This window comes from Botryllus schlosseri, chromosome 10 (genome assembly GCF_051294905.1).
Source record: "Botryllus schlosseri isolate E-star chromosome 10, Bs_hap1, whole genome shotgun sequence".
Taxonomy (NCBI): domain Eukaryota; kingdom Metazoa; phylum Chordata; class Ascidiacea; order Stolidobranchia; family Styelidae; genus Botryllus; species Botryllus schlosseri.
In genome coordinates, this window is record NC_137245.1 from 22,061,600 (window position 1) to 22,079,253 (window position 17,654).

The 17,654-nt window shown below is 42.4% G+C and overlaps 1 protein-coding gene across 1 annotated transcript; it reads left to right on the forward strand.

Moving 5' to 3' along the window:
- The first annotated feature begins 4,535 nt into the window (after nt 1-4,535).
- On the forward strand, nt 4,536-14,342 carry LOC145448441 (uncharacterized). The gene is made up of 8 exons (XM_080326825.1): nt 4,536-4,860; nt 5,263-5,348; nt 6,273-6,372; nt 6,447-7,333; nt 8,285-8,400; nt 8,466-11,019; nt 12,114-12,251; nt 12,324-14,342. The coding sequence occupies exons 1-8, from the start codon at nt 4,725-4,727 to the stop codon at nt 12,663-12,665; spliced, it is 4,359 nt and encodes a 1,452-aa protein (XP_080182951.1). The 5' UTR covers nt 4,536-4,724; the 3' UTR covers nt 12,666-14,342.
- Nucleotides 14,343-17,654: the final 3,312 nt, after the last annotated feature.

The window sequence follows — 17,654 nt, forward strand, 5'->3', positions numbered from 1 at the left end:
AACGAAGTATGATATCATGCCATGGTGATTGGTGACTCGTCACAACCAATGCAAGAGTAGTGGCACGGTAGACTTGACCAATATGACGCAGCAGATGCTAAATCTACAGCGGCACCATTCTTATATTGGCTGTGACGGGCCACCGTCGCATGAAATCAGAATATCTTGTGACAACCAACAACACAATCAGGACTCTTTCATGAAGCAAACCAGAAACTCAATGAAGGTCAATATACCTACCTATTCATTTATGTACATAAGGCCTGTCAGTGTAACTACCGACGTACGCATATTCACGACGCTGTGAATATTTTGTTGCGTTGTTCTATTGCGTTGGTTTGTGCAAATCGCCAGCATCGACGTGGATATATATCTATCTATCCCTATAACTTGCAAACAGATGCACAGGACCAACGCTCATAATCTGAGATCTGAGTTAATTTTGTTGGAACCTGACTTGAGTTGTTAAGGATACCGTCATACTTATTTTTTCAACGCGAGTTCTTCCCTATTTGTAATACCGAATCAGATTCGCTGGCGTAGTCAGATTTGGGGACGAAAGCCATCTCTCTGCCACCAATGTTTGAATGAAATTGTGATGTTACCGGGCATATACGATACGATATTGTCGGCCCCTGACGTCATCTACGTTCTCTATGACAAGAGGAATCCGTGACATTGTTGAGAATTGTTTCACATCTCGAATAATTTTAATTCTGGCTACCCTTTTGTAGAATGCAGCGACATATCATCCTTTCTATGCTTGCTGACTTTTGACTCTGCTGTGAAGTCGTCGATGAGGAATTCGGATAAGTTTCCGATCCTTGATTTTTAAACGGGTAACGATATGACACCGTGAACTACAAATTCGATTCGGTCGGGATGTTGAGTATTTGCCTGTGCGCACATAGCAACACGATTTCCATTTGATCATGGCTCTAATTAGAAATCATGTTGTATCCGGACACAAAACTGGTATGTTAAATGTTGATACACAACAGAAGTCTTCTTCAGCCGTTTTTAGGATTAAGTGAGCGCGAAGTCATTTTCTTATCGCACTACGCATCTTGGCCCATGGCCTGGTTTTCTTAACCTGATGAATTGCGATACCGATAACTTCACCGCCACTATAACAACTCTGGCTTTTTCTTAGGTCGTGGCCATTTCTTTTTGCTCCAAGCGCGACCACGCCGAAGTGGGTTCTCGAAGCATTATACGCGTTGATGTATGTAGACCAGGGGTCGCCAACTCGTCAAAACGGGTCGCGGGCCACTTTTCAAATTTCGTAGCGCCGCGGGCCGCATAAATTCAATATCGATATAAAGTGGGCAACCACGTTTTAAAACTCTACATCAGTACAACGCTGTGCTACCTAACATAGGCGATGGGTAGCCTATAGTGACCACAAAAAAGTAATATTTTATTAAAGGAATAAAAATACAACAAAGTATCACTGTCATCAATTTCATTTTATTTTAAACTGCGAGCTATGCACGATACCTAGAAAGGCTTTTTGGGACTAGCGAGGTACGTAACTAGCTGAAATCCCATCCCCACTTGAAGCTTAATCTTGTGGGTAAGCCCTAAGCCAGTGGTTCTCAAACCTTTTTTGATATGCCCCCCTATATGATACTGAAAAATTTCGCGCTCCCTTATCGTCATATCACAAAATGCATCCATAATGCTGGCTATCCGAACGGATAGTTTGATGGTATGGAAGGTTATGAATGTTGACATACACAGAGCACTAGCTATAACTATGAAATCGACGAAAATCGCGCCGAGCGCGAAATTTTTTTTAGTTGAACGCAGCTCCACGGCCCCTTCAGATGCTTTCACGCCCCCATATGGGGGACGTACCCTCAGTTTCAGAACCACTTCCCTAAGCAGTTTTCTAGGCGTCTCGGTATTGGAAGTGTTTGGGCAATTGCACGTTAATTTCAGAATTTAAAAATGTTTTCTTAACTTTCTTCCGAAATCTCAAATCATGTCGCGGGCCGCAAAATATGACCTGGCGGGCCGCGTGTTGGTGACCCCTGATGTAGACTGTACTGTACAGTGTACAGTGTACGTACAGATGCCGGATGGCGTGCCGGATCCAAATTTATTGAAATGTTTGCACCTGCACGGCACGTGTAATAGCCAGGCCTATAATAATGTGACGTTATAATTTCAAATACGCAAGAACACATGGCTCCGGGCCGTAAAACTCAAAATTTTGGGAGAGGGACCGTAGCCTCTGCAAAAACGACTCAGTCAGGTGTGTGAGCAAAATAGGTTAAGAAACACTGACTTATATGAAACTGTAGTCAATATTTGGTTTGGGTTTGGATGATGCGTGGCGTGGGATATACCAGCGGTTTAGCGGCGCCGGAAGCCTGCATGGTTCTGACTCCGAGTATAGTATAGTCATATAGTCAATTAGTCATTTAAGAAGACGTCACGACACGCGCCACAGTGCCTGATGTTCTCAATATGCATTGTACAATGTTCACTATTCATGAGGTCATTTGGGTATAGGCAGGCTTAGTGACGTGTATAATCTTCACAGCAAGCTGGTCAATTATTATATTGTATAGGCCTACAATACATTTCGTGTTACTCACTAGGCCTACTTGTGATGAATCACGCATGCTAAGACATCACCTAACGATATAATATATTCTATAGGCACAGCAGATTGCACAATGCACAATTGCACATGCACCCACAATTGTACAGATACGGTTGCGGATGAATAGCATTGTCGCTCTAACGCTCGCTCTCCCCAATGGCAACAAATACTTCAACCAGAACGAGTAGGCTAAGTAATTATTATCATACAATCATTTTTCCAACATTTAAAGTCTAGTTTAATTGGAACGGGAATGATATATAATAACAAGGGTACTGGTCCGATAGGCACCTATAGTGACTAGGACTGGGCAACAAATGCCTTTGATAAAAAAACTGTTTTCTAATCGTTGTAATTGAGACATAATTGTGTGAATACTGTCTACGATTTGAACCCAATAAAGTCGACGTATACGTATCGTCCTCGGTTCAACAGTTATGGCAAGTAGATATAGATTCGTGTTCTAATGATGATGACCGCCGACCGTAAAAATGCTGCATAACGATGTTGTCCTGATGGTTGAAGATATTTTTGGTCTGTTTATAACAGTGGTCGGAAGCCCTTTTCGTCGAAGGAGCCTGCATATATTTACCCTATATTTTCAATTGAGTATGCTAATCCATTGTGACGTCACAAATAAAGATTCGTGACGTCATGGTTAGAGAAAATAGACAATAAAAAACTTGTTTTAAACAATGGCCTTGTTCTAAACATGTTTGTTTTGAAGACAACCCTGTCTTTCCTCGAGTCCACTGTCTTAGCAATTTTGGGTGGTCGATTTACTGAGCAGAGCAAGCTATGAAGAAACCTACCCTCGCGTTGATGTTGTTTAAAATATCCTGAACATCGTACCGACCGCTGTGTAATCTCGCGTGGAATAAACTGCTCTAAATGTTGAACAATAAGAGTCTGATGATGTGTATAGTGCATAAAACGCCTTGCACGGAAATACATGTATAAATTTCGCATATAGTGTTGATAGTGAGGAAACTTCATTACAAAAGAGGGCGCTTTAAATTTCCTTGCACCGCGATAAAAGTTAGCGAAAATCTACTCATTCGTAAGAACATAAGCAACTTCCAAAAGACTATACAACTGAAAATTATGTTGCTGCGAAATGCCCTGTTTGCGATACGTATTGCTTCGGTGTATCCGTAGACTCATTGCACCGACCCTGTATTTTGTCGATCATTAATTCTTGCATTCACATTTCCACGTTCAGTGCTTTTGTCCGTGGCTTTCAAAGGCTTTTTTTAAATTTGTTCTGGCGTAATCCCACCAGAAGTTTCTGAAACATCGGTAACTTTAAATCCGTTGGCGGGGGAGATATCGTAGTTATAAAGATAAGCGCTCACCAATCTGGCGGATCGGGTTCCATTCCCGTCGGAGGTTTATCTGGGTGCATCTTCCCCCGCCGTTGCCGCTCTAACGGCGGGTTGCCGCTCTAACGGCGGCAAAAAAGCCCAGAAAAATACCCGATGAAAGAAAGCACTCACATAGAATGGAAAGAACTAGTAGAAAGGGCCGCGGCTTCAACAAGATCAACATCGAAAAAAACTGCGACATTGGGCACTATAGGCCGAGGTGGAAGTTAGATTAAAAGGATCGCAACTGCATGCGTGTCGTTCGACATCATTCTATCTGTTCATTACATGACATTGTGTCTTATCGCATTGTACATTGCGTGTGACTTGTTCCGATGAAAAATATAAGCCAACGATTATGCATTATATACGATTATATATTGACCCCAGATATTGCTTGGAACATGTAGGCTATTGTCAATTTATTTATCAAGAGTAGCCTACATTCAATGTGGATTATGGAAACTAAGTACCGCACGAACACATCTCTAATTCAAAAAGTTGAAGATGCCAATATACCGCACATAACATGCTGAAGTGCCAACAACAATTCATCAGTGTTATGTAGCCTTACATAGAGTAACTCTTCATCGTAAATTTCAATTGACAAGTGGTTTAGCCTACACATGTTAAATACTAAAGGGTACTCCAATTTCAATTTCGAGATAAACAGTCACTCTTCATTCTGACAACGCAATCGCGTTATTGTAGTAGGATGATTGAAGCAGCTGCGTTGTTCGAAGGTGATGTTATCGGAACAAGACTTTGATGATTACAAACAGAGGAACATATATAATACCCACGCCAGACTGCCTGCGAAGATGGTTGCAGGGCCAGCGGACACCGATGTTTGGAATCAGGATAAGGCATTTTTACCTCACAGTAAGACAACTTACGCTTGTGTGTGTATCTGATACTGATTATGAAGCCGTGCGCCTGTGCAATGTGTGCATACTATGGTGTTGCAGTATCAAAAGTGGCAAAAAATCCTTGCTTCCTCTTGAGTGATATCCATGGAAACTTGAGTGTCGGGAAAGTGGCAACCTTGTCAGCACTCGTCGGGTTCGTCCTGTTGATGATCAATGATGAATTCTATATTCTAACTAAACTGAAATGACATTCCGTTCTTAAGTAGCAATCACCGTCGCCTAAGACGCCTGGCCAATTCATACACTCAACCATCTTGAGAGTTACTTTCAGTACCGTGCTGGGAAAAGGCAATCATTTCGTTTAAAGCCTTCGTATAGCTAAAATGCACGGAACGTATATATCACTCAATTACAGCTAATGCAGATAGCAGTAGGCGGTCGAAGCCTGGCATACCACGAAATTGTTGGACACTGATCAGTGAAAACGACCGAAGCACCAAGGTGAGAGCATTTCGCATAGTGTTAGCGCATTTCGAAACCGACTCGACCGTACAAATGCATGCATATTGCACATTAGGGCTCTTCAAAATGACTTTTTTCTCAAATCGTACTGACTACGTGATAAAATTTTTACGTTACCTAATTTAAGCCTACACGCAAAATTTGGTTCAATTCCAGCCAGTAACCGCTTTGCTACAGGAGAAGAAAGTTTCTATTTATTATATAAAAATAAATAATAAAAAATTTGAAAATTTTCTGTTCAACCCATGAAAGTGTTAGGCTGTCTATAGAAACGATGCTCACCAAATTTGATTCAATTCCAACCAGTGGAAGCGGAGTTATCGCCGTCGAAAAATTTTGATTTAAATAAAATAGTATTTACGGTGAGCACAACTATAATAAATAAACAAAGAATCGGTCACCGTAAATACTATTTTATTTAAATCCAAATTTTTCGACAGCAATAACTCCGCTTCCACTGGTTGGAATTGAACTAAATTTGGTGAGCAATAGATGTGAAAGGGGGCTGGGGGTGGAGCGGAGCTGGCGATTACATACTTAAGGCTACTGTTCACTCTAAGCTGCGCGCGAGCGAAGCCGCGCACTGCAAAACGTGTGCCGCGCGCAACAAAGCCGAGGTCCTTTATTAGTCGTTACGCACTGTTGTCCAAGGGACCGCGCGGTGAGTTGGTGGGTGCGCGCAGACTCGTGAAAAATTAGAGGGACTCCCCCCCCCAATCGCGTTTTACGACTATTGAAGGGTGAAATGAATTATTATCAATTTATTATGGACCTATATTTAACTATCGCAGAATATATCCTGCTGAGTGCTAACTATACCCTCCCGCTTCGCTACAGTAGCCTAATAATGGAAAATATTCTTTATATGCCTTATAAGCATTTCTTCTTCCATAAAAAATTCAGAATCCACAGTCGAAAGAGGAACCAGCAACCGACGGCAAGAGAGACACGACTGTACGAAGCGGACTGGATGGCATATCTCGCAAACGACCAGTGCGGTTCGGTACTTGTCTCTTATTACCTCACACACTACCATAAATATACTAGATGTTAGTTTTTGGCCGTTTTTATTTATAGGAAATGATAGTCCTCACAAGAGCTACCACAAGCACCGTGCAGAACGTTCTCAATTAGACAAAAACCGCGAGGATACCAAGACACTAAAACGCATCAGAAGCTTAGCGCACTTGAGGCGTGAAACACATATCGGACAATTGGGCAGAAGAGCCAAGTCAGATTACGAGTGCCTGCGCGCAACCGACAATTTGAAGCGGCGAGCTGACGAGTTTTTTAAAGTCATACAGAGTGCGAAATTTAAGCCTCATAAAATCATCGAAGACGAGGAGCAGGAGAGGGAAATACGCACGGGATCTCTAAGCGAAAGATCGATCGAGAGCATTGAAAAATCCGCCCGACGAGGGAAGTTGTTCGTGTGCCAAAAAATCCCTTATGCGAAATCAACGGAACCGAAATTAAAAGACAGCAGCTGCCAAACGAAAGAGGCGGTAGTTGAATTTGTGAATCACAAATTCCACAGTCGAACTCAAACAGACTCTGAGACAAATGAAGGAACAGTTATCAACGTGGTAACTACGCGGCATCAAAGGAAGAAAGAGGTTTTTATAAGAAAACCTAAAACTAAGAAACAATTGTATGCATTTGTGGGAACACTGGCCAATGATTTACCGACCAAGTTTCTACCGAAGAACAGCGGACGAAATCGTGCAATGGAGGATGTCGACTTGGAGGGAGTTTTTCCTGAAACAAAATCGTGGAATGGTGGTCCTCAAAGCGATAATGCGAATAAGACAAAAACGAATCGAAGGCGAAGAAAGGACCCGACAACAGATTCATTTCAGGAAGTTCGCTTTCAAGATAATGAAGGAAAACATAAAAAGTACAATCCCTCAATACCCCATAAGGAGAAGAGGCGCAGCAAAAGGCACGTAGAAATGCAACATGCGGTAGGTTGGCTCTATAGCGTATGCCTATTTGTTGACATGTCTGCATTGTCGCCTGAGTACAAAATATGCCAATTAACTGATCTAACCACCATGTTTAGCCTATACCACAGGGGTCGCCAACTCAAAACAGGTCGCGGGCCAATTTTCAAATTTTGAAGGGGCCGCGGGCCGCAAGAATTCAATATTGAGACAAAGATACCACACAGTTGAGCAACCACGTTTTAAAACTTTACGCCAGTGCGACGCTGTGCTGCCTAACGTTGGCGACTGTCATAATATTTACCACAGAAGAATCAATACTTTATATAAGTACTACTAATACAACAAGAAATATAATGATAATCAATTTCATTTTATTTTGAACAATGAGTTACGCACGATACCTGGCAACACTTTTCATCGACTATGCACTAAGGAATCAATTTAGGGGCTGGCGAGAGACGTTACTATAGCTGAAATACTGTGTCCTCATAAAGCTTTTATCTTGAGAGAAAGCTCTATAAACCGTTCTCTAGTGGTCTTGGTCTTGGCAGTGTCTGGGTCAGTGAACGTCAAGGCAATATGTCCATTCATATCGGCTGATTCTCTCTCGATGACATGCTGTTGACAGCGTCAAAGCCATTTCAGCTATAGTGAAGAGTAGGGATGTTGGGCACAGGCGAATAACTTATTTTGAAGCAACAGCAACAACATTTTGAAACTGGAATAAATTTCAGCATTTTCAAATCCTTTACTTATCGTTCTTCCGAAATCTCAAATCAGTGCGCGGGCCGCAAAATATGACCTCGCGGGCCGCGTGTTGGTGACCCCTGCTATACCATGAGAGGTAGTCAAAGTATAGTTAGGGATTGTTGAAACTCGAGTACAAGATAAATAATAACCGAAAATGTAGAGTCAGATATACAAATTGAAGTAGCGGTAAGTAACATTAAGTAACATTTGCCTTGGCAGGCATCCGACTCAGGTCCCAATAACTTCGCACATTCAGAGGATGAAAATGAGTACCGAAATCCTAGGAGAAAGCGACGCGTATTGTCGCCCATTCGGGACAAGAGGTCGGCAGAAAGGTAAGGTATATTTACAATGACTTTCTGACTGGAATTGATTCTGAATATTTATGAATTGTATGCAGAGAACTGGACGCTCACAAACCTGAAGTGCGCATGAAGACATTTGGCGGCGAAAGAACGGTGCCCAGAGGCGTGGAACTATTGGATCCAGTGAAGACACGAAAATCGCGCCGTAAAAAAGGTCGCAGAAGAAGGCCGGACGACGATGAACCCGATATCTCGGAATCCAGCAGATACACATGCGACGACGTCACAGAACTGGCGTCTTCAAGGAACAAAACTAGATGGCAAAGACATACAAGCGATTCTTCACCGGGCCCACCGACAAGGCGACACAGCGAGAAAGAGGAGATCGCTACAAAGTCACCATCAAAGCATATATTCGACGGGGAGAGATCCGAAACAGCTACCGCGAGGAAATCGCGTAGGAATTCATTGAAATCGAACAAAGATATTTTTGAAGAATACGGCCAACTAGAAGGAAAACGGCATGGAAATGAACATGAAATTAAAAATGAAAGCGAGAAAGAGCTTGATGACAAGACCCAGTCTCAATCTGGCGTCGAAAATACTAAACCAAGCTACAACGCGGGGACATCTCCTATTCAACCGCTCAAAGCAAAACTAAGCGGAGCGAAACGAGATAGACACACGAGCGCGGAACTTACGCCGTCCAAAGCTGCCATTGAAAGCCTGAAAGGCAATGGCTGTAAAATGTTCGATATGAAGTCGCCGGCTCGCCGGCTTGACAGGCCGACATCTGTTGAAATCGCCGCGACAATGCCCGGATTTTCCGATATGTCAGAAAATGGGAGCCGGGACGAAAAGCCGTCCGACGCGTCAACCGACAGATTATCGGAAACTCAATACAAAGAGGTGATATTCAGCCCGGGAGGTAGGCGGAAAAAGTCGATATCCAATTGGGTGTCCAGCACACTCGATGGAGTTAAACATAATATCGACCAATCGAAAAGTGACCCGAATATTTGCGTTAAACGCGGAGACCAAATTCCGCAAGTAGGTAATGACGGAGTCGATGATACGTATAAATTCAGTAACATCTTCGAAAGATTTCGAAAATCGCTACGATCACGGTCATTGCAACCATTAAAGATAAACGACAGCGAGCAATCGCAAACGAACGCGGTAGATTCAATTAAAGACAATGAAACGGTAAGCCCTGGACTACCAAAAAGTGGAAATATCTCCGTCCTATCAGCGCCGAGAGAAAACGTAAATTTACAGCCGACCGACCGTGATAATCACGAGTGCAGACAATCGACAAATCTTACGGCCAATGAAGTTGAAGGAGGTGAGCAGATTGGGTCGAGTCACGTGAAATCCAAAGCAACTTCAGAAACAAATCATGCAGATCTTTTCAAGACGAATTACGGAAGGAGAAATATGGCGAAAGCGGGCACCCCTCTTATAATTAATGAGTTGAGTAACATGCGAACACCGGTCGGAACGAACTTGAATGCGACCGTAACGGATAACTTGTCGGAAAGTGATAAGAGAACGCCAAGCTCAATTTCCAGATATTCTGAATTGTTCCCACCCTCGCAATCAAACCTGCCTCACAAACAGACGCCACAAGAACTGTCATGCAGTATGATAACATCGGTAGTCGAGTCGTCTACTGTTGATGGGACAAGGGCTTCCATATCGGAATCGTCTGTAGTTTCGCAAAGCAACTGTTCCACTGTCATACCAAGATCGTCGTTATCGGAAGAAACTTTATCCACTGTACGTCGTGGCGGGACTGTACGTCGTGGCGGGACAGTACGGCTGACGTCAGACGGGCGGACCGAAAGCTCTATGTCGAACACAATATCTCGAGCGTTCTCGAAACTGCGGTCAGCCACTGCCTTTTCGCTACCAAGACCAAGCAGTAAAGTATTTAATTCAAGGTCACTCACAGACACCATCCTTCATTCCAAGTATTTCCGCAACACAGACTCGAGATCGCGCACTCGCGAAGACTCGGAAAGCGGACGTGCTTCACAGAGTACAGCAATTACTAACGATGGAAGCTCAAAGGCGGCTAGCGATCCTATCTGGGCTGTAGACGTAAACCAAAACGGAATGGAGGATAAGGCGCCGAGTCACTCGTTTATTGATTATGAATCTGAACAGCAAGGTGGTACGGAAGGTCGTTCTACTCTCAATTCCTTCACACCCGTGACCCATTCGTCCGGTCTGGGGACACTTTCAGATCAAGGAACCACTGATCATGGAAATAGTCAGGAAGATATAAATTTCATAGGCGCTCTAAAGTTGCAAGAAGACATTGTACAACACCCTCAACACACAACCACGTATTGCAAGCCAAGCACGCTCACAACTATAGAAGAAAATATAGAATTATCTGAGCCTGAACGGACAGCCGAAAAAAGATCGAACCTGCGAAGCAAGGGGAACGGAGATGCGTGTGTTATTGAGATTCCAGTATGCCAAATGGACACATCGGAGTCGCGAGAATGCCCTCCACTCACATCGAGCAAAGCTTGTCTGACTGACGATGGCAAGGAGAAAAAAAGCTGTTGCGGACGATGTTGGCATTTTGATCACGAAAAGCCGTGGTACATGTGTGCCGGCAAGGGAGCAGGTTGGAGGGTAAGCTTGCAATATCAGCGATCTTAACAAAACAAACATAGAGCCTATAAGATGCCCATAGTTGGGCCAATGCACTAAGATTTTCAAATCTGAAGAATAATTCCGTACACGCAAATTGACCCGGGAGAATTTTCGACTTCGATTGGCGGTTCCATGTCGCAAAATTATCATTATTAACAAAGTATCGATAATATTGATAACATGATTTTGACAGTATAGGAATAATAGGGACAGACGGGACAAGATTAAGTGAATGCCAGTTACGTCTGCTATGAAATGCGGTGTTCCCTTTAACATTATAGGGTCAATCATCACTATAGGGTTGCATTTACAACAAAAATCAATTTAAAACAAACATGTTTAAAACAAGGCCCTTGTTTAAAACATGTTTTTTACTCTTTTTTTAAGTACTGACGTCACGAATATTCAATTGTGACGTCATAGTGGATTGACATTGACTATTGAGAATATAGGGTAAACAATAAACATAGCTCCTTTGACGAAATATCTGTACTATTGCTGATTAACCGACTATTTTGAGGGTTCCAACCATCCCGTATCGGTATACGTCGGCTATATTGGGTGGTAATTGTCCGTATAGTCTCATACAACATATTTTTTGGAAAGAATTTACACAATTATGGCTTAATTTTACAACTTGAAAAAAACGCAATTTTTTTAAAGGCCTTTGTTTAAAACACTGTTAACCTTTAAAACATGTTTCAAACAAAGTGTTTTTAAACACCGTTTGTTTAGAATGCAGCCCTATACCCGTGACGTATAGGCTAGTTGGTTATATGCTGGGAGTTGTTTGTTCTCTTTACCCATGTTATTATCGGTGGCGAGTAAGGTGGCAGTACGCTCCACAGCTGCAACACTTATGAATTTATCGGCGATGGGACATTTATATTCCAGGAGTTCCTAATCAGGGTCCGTAGACCCTTTCGGGGTACAACGCACCACATCAGGGTGTTGTTGTTTTAAATGCAACCCTAATCATCACACTTCAGTCACAAAGCTTCCCGTGTGTATTAATCCCTGATACTGTGCAATGTGCATGATTACCATATTCATTTAATCTGGAAAATTTATAGATATTGCTCGGACTTGTGCTTCTGGTGCTTGGTCCTTTCATATGGTTCTTCTACCTGTTCAATTTAAATAAACGTATACCAGCATGCTGCGGCGAATGTTGGCGCTGGGATGCAAAAGAATACTGGTTTAGTTGCAAGGTAAGTTTTTAAATATATATCCTTTGTCGTCGTCATATTCTTACTCACAGCACCTTTCATATTCATTCACAGGGTAAAGGATGTGCGTGGCTTTTCATTTTTATACCTATTTACATAATTTTCGGCCCCTTGATTTTCGTGTTCCTATTGGTTACCGTGTTCCTGGTGACATGTTGCGGGGTGTCGGTTCCAAAGCGAAAATCGAACAAACCAAAAGCACGTCGAAAAAATCAGAATCGTCTAGCGGCTGCACCGAGATATATACAAAGACCGCGTGCCGGGAATCAACGAACGCCGAAGTCTTCAAAAAAGCACAGGAAATCATTGCCGCGCGGTGGCGGCAATGAAAAATTCAAGCACAAGAAGGAACCGATTAGGGTGCAGCCGAGAACAAGCATGGAAAGGAATTTATAAACTTGAAGAACACTTGATGCTTTCAGATTGGAATCGGTGATATTTAACTGTATTGTTCGCAAATCTGCTCATTTTCTCATGTTTTTATATCGCTATGGCTTTTCCGATATTACAATACAGCAAGGGGACTAAATTGTTGTAAGATATGCCGAATCGTGAAAATGAAATGATGGCGGGTTGCACAGATTTACTGGTAGTCGATTTAAACTTTTGCTTAGATGAGTCCGCTGGGAAACTATCCGGGGAGACAATGGTACATTGCCTCCTAATTTTGTATAATGATGTTGTAGGCCTACAGTAGGGTACACGTCGCGGTATCGAAATCCTTATCATATGTATGCGCTTAGCGCAGTGGTTCCCAACCTTTTTGTCTTCATTCCCCACTTCAGATTTATTCCGACCCTTCATTCCCCACCAGGACCGTAAACGCGCAAAGCGCGAAAAATTTATATAATCCATGTTTGAATCGGTCAATATGATCGGGAAATGCATATATTTTGCTATCAATTTTTTACCCCTCTCTGCTCACGCAAACAGATTTACCGGTAGAGCTGAGTGAGGTGTGTTGGAAAAGGTAGGACCCCTAAATATGAATTGAACATCTTCGGGCAGACCCATTGATATATTGACTTCGTTACATGATGCTATTTCATGGCCTCCTATATCTGCTTATATGTCAAAAGATATGGAAATCACCAAAACTAAAAGGCACACACGATTTCAAATTGGTATTGCTTTACTGACAAATATTTTTTCCGTGCGGGATGGCAATGGCATTTGTCCTGTGGGGTTCAGATCACCAGGGCATGAACATTAAGCGCCAGTCATTTAGCTGCCTATGGACAATTAAACATATATGTATCGAAGTTTTCTGTGACCACAAGGGCATTCCTTCTCGGCCAAGGTCTTCTCGCTGCTGATCGTTCTGGCACACTTCTTGGAGTCGCATGTTACATGGCCTATATCTTCATATGTCTTGGTGCGTCGTGGCGCAGCAATGACCGACGCCGAAGTCTCCATTTCTAAAAAATCTACGTATTTTCGTGGGGGAAGGGTACCCAATAATCAAGATATTTGGCAATCTTAAATCGCGCGCCCAGCGCAAAAAAAAATTGAAAAAGTGACATAAATTTCCAAAAAATTCTCCATAATTTATGTTAATTTACGAAATCACTTTGGGCTCCTTCGAGCTCGATTTGGGATGCGGCAGTTATGGTCCTGTTCCCCACTACCCAACACTTTTGTCATCACAGAGCGGCTGTTTGCTTGTTTGACTACAGAAGACACACAACCACACCAGTACGCAAGACAATCGCCTATAACTGCAGCGTAAAACGTATTGTGAACTAATTTCAGTAACACTCAAAATTTCGCGAAAGCGTTATTTCACGTCTAACTAGTCGTGCTGGATACGTTTGTGACGCCATCATTGGCCATCCAGAGTTGAAAGTGAGGTTTTGTGAACAACACGCATTATAATTTTCGATGCATACATTCCAGAACAGTTAACTTGTAACCGTAGTTGCGCATGTGTTTCCGTGAATATGAAGACTGTCCTGTAGATAATTCTGAACAAACGCGTCTATTCCCCACTAGAAACCACTGAATTCCCCACCAGTGGGGAATTACCCACCGTTTGGGAACCACTGGCTTAGCGCATTGCGCTAGCATAATATGCGATGACTTGATCAAGTTTCAAATGAAGATTCCCTACCGCTGCAGGCTTACCATATGTCCTCCTTTTTCAGGAAATCGAAAATGTCCTCCGATGACGCCTAAATGCCCCCTATTTGGCATTTCGTCGTCGTTTACAGCTTTGACAGTTTGGCTAATGAACAGGGTCAACTGAAATCGATCAATCAGTTTTATTAATATTTTCATTATTTCAAAACATCACAAGACTGCGATACAATGAAAAGATAGGAAGGTGTTTAAACAACTTGGAGTAGCCTTTAAGACAGGGCATGGTATGGTATGGTATGGAACGAGAATTTTCCAAACTCCATACTTGTCTTACTCTCTCCATACCATACTTGCAATTTTCCATACCATACCAACATCGTTCCATACCATACTTGATACATATTCCATACTTTCAAATACTTCAATATCATAAGTAAACTACTACCTTTTCTAGCACCGGTATTATTGATATTTCGGATGTCATTATTGCTTAAACTAGCCATGATGTGAATCTAACTCCTGGTAATAGTTTCACAGAGTCTGTTTTGGTGAGGTTTAGTTCACATTGGTGAGGTGCAGTGTACCTCTACTCTACAGCTTCCGCGAGCAAATTGAGATAGTCAGCAGATTGTTATCTATAGGACCGTCCATAAAAGGAACTGGCAACATTCGCCCCGCAACGAGATTTTGTCCGGCCCGCGGACAGTTTCCCGTCTTACATGATAATGTGGCCAGCCGCCCCAGTCTGCCGAGATTCCCCACTACTTGCCTAAACGTCAAATTTTAGTGACCGCATGTTATTACATAGGTCTGCGCCACTGCGCAGCGTGCGAGAGTGGAGCTTACGGGTAAGTTCTTAGAAGCGAAAAGACTTGCATTATCGGCATTTACGATGTACTCAACCCTTGAATTGATATCTTGGTAAATTTTGGGTAAAGGGGCTTATCAATCGCTTTGATATCTTAATTAAGAATTGCACTGTGAGTTAGTTGATCAGAGAGAAGCAGACATGGCGGTGCCTGTGTGACAATGCTGTTCTCAAATCCACATTGTATTTTCATTATCGGCGAGAAATGACTTTGAAGTGACATTGCTGTCGATAAAATACATTCAATAAATACGATTTATATTCCTTGTATGTATGGGCGAATAATTTATCCATTCAGTAGCCTAATCGGGCCGCCAAGTAGGCTACTTAATTTTCCTATATCCGGCCCGCCGACTAGAGAAGTTGCACGCCCCTGCTCCATAAGAATATTATCGCATTTCCGGTACATTGGCATGAGGCACGTTCAAGTTTGAAGTAAATACTCGCAAAATAATTACTAATATAGGCGCACCCATAAAATATCCCAGCTGCAGGCGATCAATACTGCAGCGATCTGCGTGATTATTAGTACAGTATTTGGTTGTGTTTGGTGTGGCGAGAATTTCAAACTAAATCTACCCCACTCCCTGATCTATAATCCTAATGCGAGAGCGTTTGAAATATGACCAATAAGATATCTCGGTAAGTAAATAGTATAAATGTGCGGATGTTTCAGAAGAAATGTAATTATCAATCTTATTGAGCATTAAGTACGTTGCATCATGATTGCTTGTAAGTAGGGCTGGGCATAATGATTCGAGTACTCGAATCTGAATCGAGTATTAATTTTAATGATTCGAGTCGAGTAGTAAACGACGATTTTTCGAGTACTAAGATAATACGCTTCTCGCAACTGAAAGTTACCTCATCAACGAGATTTATAGTATCGATACCAATTTTCACTGTTGAGGCCTTGAAACCCTGATTGGCGGTATCGTAGCAAACGAAAAATATAGTACAAAGCTACGAAGGTTACTGGACATAGCACATTTCGGAAGACATGATTATCCCACAACATTGTCACCAAGTGGAATGAAATCGGTATGGTCTGAAAAATACCAAAGTATCATTTATGAGATGGATAACAGGCAATATATTCTTCGCGGTGGCATAAACGGTGCATATTTGAACTTTAATGTATTACATTCCGTTATGACGTCATTATGGGTGATACTCGATTACTCGACTCGACTCGAAGCATATTACGTGATTCAGAATCGAATCACTTAGGTACTCGATTTTGCCCAGCCCTACTTGTAAGCTCTCGTCACTCAAGGAATGAGGTAGTTGAAGTAGCCAACATTACCAATTATTGCGTCACATGATAGACTATGCTCGGAGATGTCGTGTCTGGACTCAATAGAAGATCAACATTACTGTTGTCATTATTACATCACAAAATCACGCCATTCCATGTGCTCCTAAAACCGTTGCACAAGAGTGTATTTGATCCTACACAGCGTTCAATAGTTCACGTACACACATAATAAAAGCGATCGTATTCCGTGAACAGCGAACAACGTACGGTACGCTTCATGAAGCTTGCACAGATCACGATAAAATGTATAAAACACCAAAGTATGGAAGTATGGAAATGTCGTTCCATACCATAGATTAAAATCTTCCATTCCATACCATACTTGCATTGTTCCATATTCCATACCAAAATATCGATCCATACCATACCATACCATACCATGCCCTGCTTTAAGATCAGACACCCACCTTAGCCTAGGCGAAGTATAGAAGATCGAGGCATGCACGCTGAATGAAAAGTAGCCTAATGCTGAGAATATAAGACGCAAGCGACAAAATGAGGTGGCATGTGGCGGGAGGAAAGGTCGATGTTAGGTCGTGGTCCGGTAATCCTGAAGGCTGGCTAGTATCCATTTAGAAGAAATTGCTTGTATTTCGACTTGAATGCGGACATGCTCGGGGACTGTCGGATAGCCGGCGAGATGCTGTTATACAATTGGGGTCCGACCGACATACTTGATAGAGGAATGCGTTTTCTTGTATTCCGTCCTGATCACATGGTAGTTGTTCTACGTTGACGCGCATATCGGCATAAATGACGCGAAATAGGTAATGCGGACATTGAAGCGGGTCCTTCGGGAGTATGACCTTTTTTTAGTCAACACCTTCATAAAAGTATCGTAAGAAGGGGGTCGAGACAAAGTGATGACCGTTTTTTTATTCAAGACATCAAGATTTGCAGTAATTATTATTTCCGTAAACTAACTTTTTATGATATGATAAAATCGTCCCGGGGCCCCGATCGTCCTCCTGCAACGATTTCAAAACACTGCCTATTAGGCTACGAATACCCTTCTGCTTCTACACAAGGCACTTCGAATTACTTTTCTCCGTTGTCGATGTAGAAATGGGATCGTCCTACAAACGGCACATTGGCCATGCTATTTCTCCTTGTGACTATG

Bases quoted from the DNA above. Each gene is read 5' to 3' on its own strand.
- LOC145448441 (XM_080326825.1), top strand. From the start codon at position 4,725: ATGTTATCGGAACAAGACTTTGATGATTACAAACAGAGGAACATATAT. The intron at 8,401-8,465 runs GTAAGGTATATT...AATTGTATGCAG, and splicing joins GACAAGAGGTCGGCAGAAAG to AGAACTGGACGCTCACAAAC. The intron at 12,252-12,323 runs GTAAGTTTTTAA...ATTCATTCACAG, and splicing joins AATACTGGTTTAGTTGCAAG to GGTAAAGGATGTGCGTGGCT.